We start from the raw sequence: 4,667 nt of genomic DNA on the forward strand, positions 1-4,667 counted from the left end.
TTGGCTATTAGTATATAATATAAAATTTGTAATGTTTAATATTGAAGAATTGTGTTTTTAGATTCACCATAAAAAATAATTATATAATATACAGTTCTCATGTTTTTAAACTGCATGAATTTATAGGAATTGATGGTTAAAGATAGATTTTTTTTTTACTTAAGACAAAATCTAGAACGACATCTAATTTAAAGCAAGGGTGTAACAATTTTACAATTACATAAATACTTACGTTGTTTTGGATTGTGCTGCATAAGATCTAATGCAGACTAAGATCAACTTAAGCAACTAATCACGACCTTAGCAAATTCCTTGGCATGTGCACAAAATGGGAAGGGACGCCACATTATTGTTTCATAATCCACGGCAAGCAAAGCCAGCCTAGTGGGACCCCCACTTTACCTATTTGCTTTTTTGGATTGCATAGGCTTCGTTTATGTTTGATTCCATCTGGCCTGCGCTTCCTATTCTTGCTAGTCGGCCGAATTCAGGGGAGACGCCGCCGCCGCCCGATCGCAGTGAACGCGACAAGGGCACGCACAAGCATGCACGTCGTCGGCAATCACGAACGCGACCACAAGTCCAGAAACGAACCTGCGTGTTATTGCCGTTACATCTCTATCTACGCCACCAGGCTCCCCTGCTGGCCAGCTACGGACGCAGCCCCGCAAGCACGACACTGCACTTTACAAGAAACGAAAGCAGGCACCCGCAGTCCATGCCCCCGGCTCGCCTGCATTGCGTTGCGCCGGCAGACCTCGTCGGCGGGCGGTGGGTTTCTCCTGCCTAGCTAGCTAGGCTGCTAGAGGCCCGGCTGCCCTGCTGCTCGCCTCGGCGTCGATAATGCAGAGGACATGGTGCACCGCCGCGGCGATGTCCTCCGCCGTCGCCAGGCCGCACCCTTCCTCCACCTGCAGAGCGCCACATGCGAGAGAGGAGATGAGTACATGTTCGTGACACATCGATGGAATCAATCGCTAAAGTCAGGCAAAAGTGCAAAGCAAAAGCCTCCTCTGCCAACTGCGTTGGGGGTCCGGCTCCTGGGCACACAAACACATGATACTCGATCAGTCTTCTGCTGAAACACGCACCACTAGAAAAAAGCGGCGGCAGCGGCACACAACACGATCTTTCTCTGTACCAGTCCATAGCCTTTCGCTGCTGATCGATCGATCTCCTCCTCGCCATGTCAATGGACGACGGTCGACGGGCCAGCTGCCTGCCCCGCTCACCAAGAGAGTCTCCGTGATGGTTCTTTTCTCCTTTACGTACTAGCCTTTAGTAAAAAAGAAACGGTGAAAACACACGACCTTTCCTTTTCACTGTACTCTTATCAGCTCGAATTTGAAGGTGGTTCAGACGATGGAGGAGTACAGTACAGGGACGTCAAAAGGCCAGTGGTACAGCTTGCCAAACGCAGCAAACAGCTTTCGCGCTCTGGAATCTCTTGGTCAAAAGCAAGCGCCAATGGCTCGTGCTGGGCTTGCAGGGGAATCCACTGTGGGCTGTGCTCTACTCCGTACCTCTACTGGTCTCCGTGATGGCCTCTGTGATGAACAAGAACAATGGTCTCTGCGTTTGCCTCTGCGCTGGTGCAGTGCGGTGTCATGCAAATGCCTCTCCCGGAATTTCGGTGGACGTGATGCTACTGTCTGACATCATTTTTTTTTCTAGTATATGAGATGAGGCTGCAAGAGATGGGCGACGGCTCTGTTTTCCTGCCAAGACGTGTATGGGCCTTAGTACGTGCAAATCAGTACATGCACAGATGCACTATTGATGGATGAATCAATGGCTCGTTTAGATTGGGGTTAAGAATCAGTATTTGACGCTGTAATACTTTCGTTTGTATTTGACAATTATTATCCAATTATGACGTAACTAGACTCAAAAGATTCGTCTCGTAATTTACAATCAAACTGTGTAATTAATTATTTTTTTTATCTACATTTAATACTCGTCCAAAGATTTGATACGACGGAGAGAGTGAAAAAATTTACGATCTAAAAGGCCCCAGTACAAAACAAATCTAGCAATCTTAAGTGTCGTATCAGAGAGCTTATATTGTAAAAAAAAAGGACAGAGGATTTGGCCATGCACTTGCATAGTGGCACCGGTGACCAAAGTGCGTCAGCACGGCGTGCACCATTTCAGGCAGCACAGGTGCGCAACGAAACGAGTCAGGGATAACGAGGCTTTGACGAATGACAACGACGGTTGGCCCTAGACGGAAGGAGAAAGAGACCGTTGCTAACTTGCTAGCTACTCCTACTCATCAGGAAGTGTGTATGTGTCGCCGTCGTACCTTGAGGCTGAGCGTGTAGAGCGCCGTGGCGTCGGGCGCGGTGGTCACGTTGAGGTGCAGCACGGCGAGGCCGAGCGCCTGCATCCCGGCCACCATCCGCAGCAGCTGCCCGGGCCGCCGCGGCGCCATCACGCGGAGGCTGGCGTGCGCGTCCACCACCACGCCCACCTCCACGTCCGCCACCGCGGACGCACGGCTCGCCTCCTCCGCGCCTACCACGACGGCATCCTCCCGCGCCGCCGCGTGGCGCCACGCGTGCGGGTACCGGAAGAACCGCGCGAACGGAGGCGGCAGCGACCCCTCGCTGCGCGCCGCGGCATCCCCGCTCGCGCCCGCGCCAGTGTTGCCGGCGGACGCCGGGTCATCACGGCCTGGTGGCGGTTGCGCCGCGTCGCGTTCCGCCGCCGTGTCGCCGCGCTGCTGCAGCTGCCGGTTCAGCGCCAGCTTCTGTGCCTCCAGGGATTGCAGCTGCTGCTCGAGCTGCTTCACGAAATCGATGGCGCCGCTGACGACGGACGCCTGATCGCTCTACACACATGATTAAAAATTTCTATTTTTTTATTACGAAAACACTTGAATACAGAATCAAAGCAACAGCTGTGTGGTACACGTAGGCGTGATTTGACAAGAAGAAAAGTCACGGGATGACCAAACGGTAACAGTAAACAGTGCCATCATCCGATTCGCAAGCCAACATTCTTTCGCCGGATTTAGCATTTCTCTTTTATGTAGAGAAAGAAAACACTACAAAATCTGACTTCCATTGAAACTAAGAGGATGCAATTGGAAATGCATGGCCAGTTGGCCACAGCGAAGTGATCGGGGTTCCGGAACGAACAGTAGCGTAGGATTGCGTACCCGGTGGACGTAGGAGTCCGGCATGAGCGAGCGGAGCGCGGCGAGGTACTCGTTCATCTGGCGGCGGCGGTTGCGCTCGACGGCGATGTGGGTCATCCGCTGGCTCTCGGCGTCCTCGGCGCTCTTGGTGCTCCTCTGCCGCCGCCGCCGCTTCCTCCGCACCTGCTGCACGCCGTTCTCCCCGGTCGCCTGGGGAGCCGCCGACGACGACGACGGCACCTCCAACGGTGCTGCATTGCCGAAGAGGAAGCTCCCCGTCCCCGCAGAAGCGGCGCACGCGGCGGCGGCGTTGAAGGTGTCGTAGACGAGGACGTCGCTGGTGTTGGTCGTGCACAGAGCTTCCAGCGTCATGTCGATCGGCGATTAGGCGGAGGCCAGAGCGCGCGCGCGCGCGCACAAGGCTGCAACGGACGTACGCGTCCAGCCTCTTCTCTATGCCGCTACGCTACGCGCAGCTAGGAGCGGCGGCTGCCCTTTTCACCTCCTCCTGCCAGCCTGGCTCCTCCTTCCACCACCTAGAAAGAAGAGACACGGCACCAAGCAGCAGCTACGGCAGCCGGTGCTGGTCTTGGTGCTATCTGCGTGTCTCTACTCTCTACTCTCCAGCGGTGGGCGCGGCACGGCGGAAGATGCATAAGACTGCGTGGCTGGCGGGCGCCCGACAGTGGACGGCGCAGTAGTTTGGAGTAGCCTGAGGGTGAGTGGGCTTTGTGCTCGGGCAGGCAATGAGCGCGGCGGCAGCGGCAGGCCGCTGCAGCAGCTGGCGCGTCGTGGCAGATCTCGCTCGCCCGCTCGCCGCCGCAACGCCTCCAAGAGACTACCACCAAAAGCTCGCTTTCTTTTGACGTTGTGGACTCGTGGTGAAACTGAAATCTCTGGGAGGCCGGAGGCGGGGCGGAGCTAGCTGTGATCTGCTGGCCTTTCCTCGCTTTTGCTCTCTCTCTGCTGCAAGCTGCTGCCGCTGCCTCTCTCCCACGGGAGGGGGAAAGCAAAAGGAGGGAGAGGGATGGAAGAGGAGTGGTCTCACCTCACCTCACCCCGCCTCTGCCACTCTATGAAGTCATAGCATAGGAGTGCGTGGCGTGGCCAGTGGGCGCCCCTCTCTTCTGTGCCGTGGGTGATTTTCTGCTCTGGCCGCAGCTCGATATGTGGGAGTGTGGCGATGTCCGTCTTGGCATGGCCAATGAAAGTTTTTGAACCGTGTTATCCGTGCGTATAAATGCCAAGTGAAAGTTACCAAACCAACCGTGTATGGATGCATGCTGCCAGCCTAAGTTAGCGGCCGGGGGGGGGGGGGGGGGGGGGGGGGGGGGGGGCGTGGCCAAAGCTGGTATAGTCCCTCAGAATGACCGGACCAGAATTCTTTCGTGCCAGCAGATCGTGGTTTTTACGGCCGTTGCGCTCCGTCCCCCTGTGTTTTTTTACCAGCCTCCGTGGAGATTCACCTCAGCGACGTTTTCTGCGGAGCCAAGGCTACCGCTCCCCAGTATTAGCACTGGCATGC

At 55.4% G+C, this 4,667-nt stretch overlaps 1 protein-coding gene across 5 annotated transcripts; it reads right to left on the reverse strand.

Moving 5' to 3' along the window:
* Positions 1 to 316: 316 nt before the first annotated feature.
* LOC136494340 (transcription factor bHLH96-like) lies at positions 317 to 4,175 on the reverse strand. 5 transcript variants are annotated; one of them, XR_010768568.1, is made up of 5 exons: positions 3,164 to 4,175; positions 2,306 to 2,833; positions 1,380 to 1,718; positions 1,092 to 1,271; positions 317 to 911 (listed from the first exon to the last, which is right to left on the reverse strand). XR_010768568.1 is itself a non-coding variant. In XM_066490506.1 (3 exons), exons 1-3 carry the CDS (start codon positions 3,512 to 3,514, stop codon positions 795 to 797), a joined length of 996 nt encoding a protein of 331 aa, XP_066346603.1. In that variant the 5' UTR covers positions 3,515 to 4,175; the 3' UTR covers positions 317 to 794. The 5 variants fall into 5 exon arrangements, 2 of the variants coding, with proteins under 2 accessions (XP_066346603.1, XP_066346605.1); XR_010768567.1 differs by having other exon boundaries at positions 819 to 1,040; positions 1,142 to 1,271; XR_010768569.1 differs by lacking the exon at positions 1,380 to 1,718 and having other exon boundaries at positions 819 to 1,040; positions 1,142 to 1,276.
* Between the last annotated feature and the right edge of the window lie 492 nt (positions 4,176 to 4,667).

This window comes from Miscanthus floridulus, chromosome 11 (assembly GCF_019320115.1).
Source record: "Miscanthus floridulus cultivar M001 chromosome 11, ASM1932011v1, whole genome shotgun sequence".
NCBI classification, from domain to species: Eukaryota; Viridiplantae; Streptophyta; class Magnoliopsida; order Poales; family Poaceae; genus Miscanthus; species Miscanthus floridulus.

Coding starts and splice junctions, on each gene's coding strand:
- LOC136494340 (XM_066490506.1), bottom strand. CDS start 3,514: ATGACGCTGGAAGCTCTGTGCACGACCAACACCAGCGACGTCCTCGTC. Junction 2,834..3,163: donor CGGACTCCTACGTCCACCGG/GTACGCAATCCT, acceptor TCATGTGTGTAG/AGCGATCAGGCGTCCGTCGT. Junction 912..2,305: donor TCTACACGCTCAGCCTCAAG/GTACGACGGCGA, acceptor GGCGCTCTGCAG/GTGGAGGAAGGGTGCGGCCT.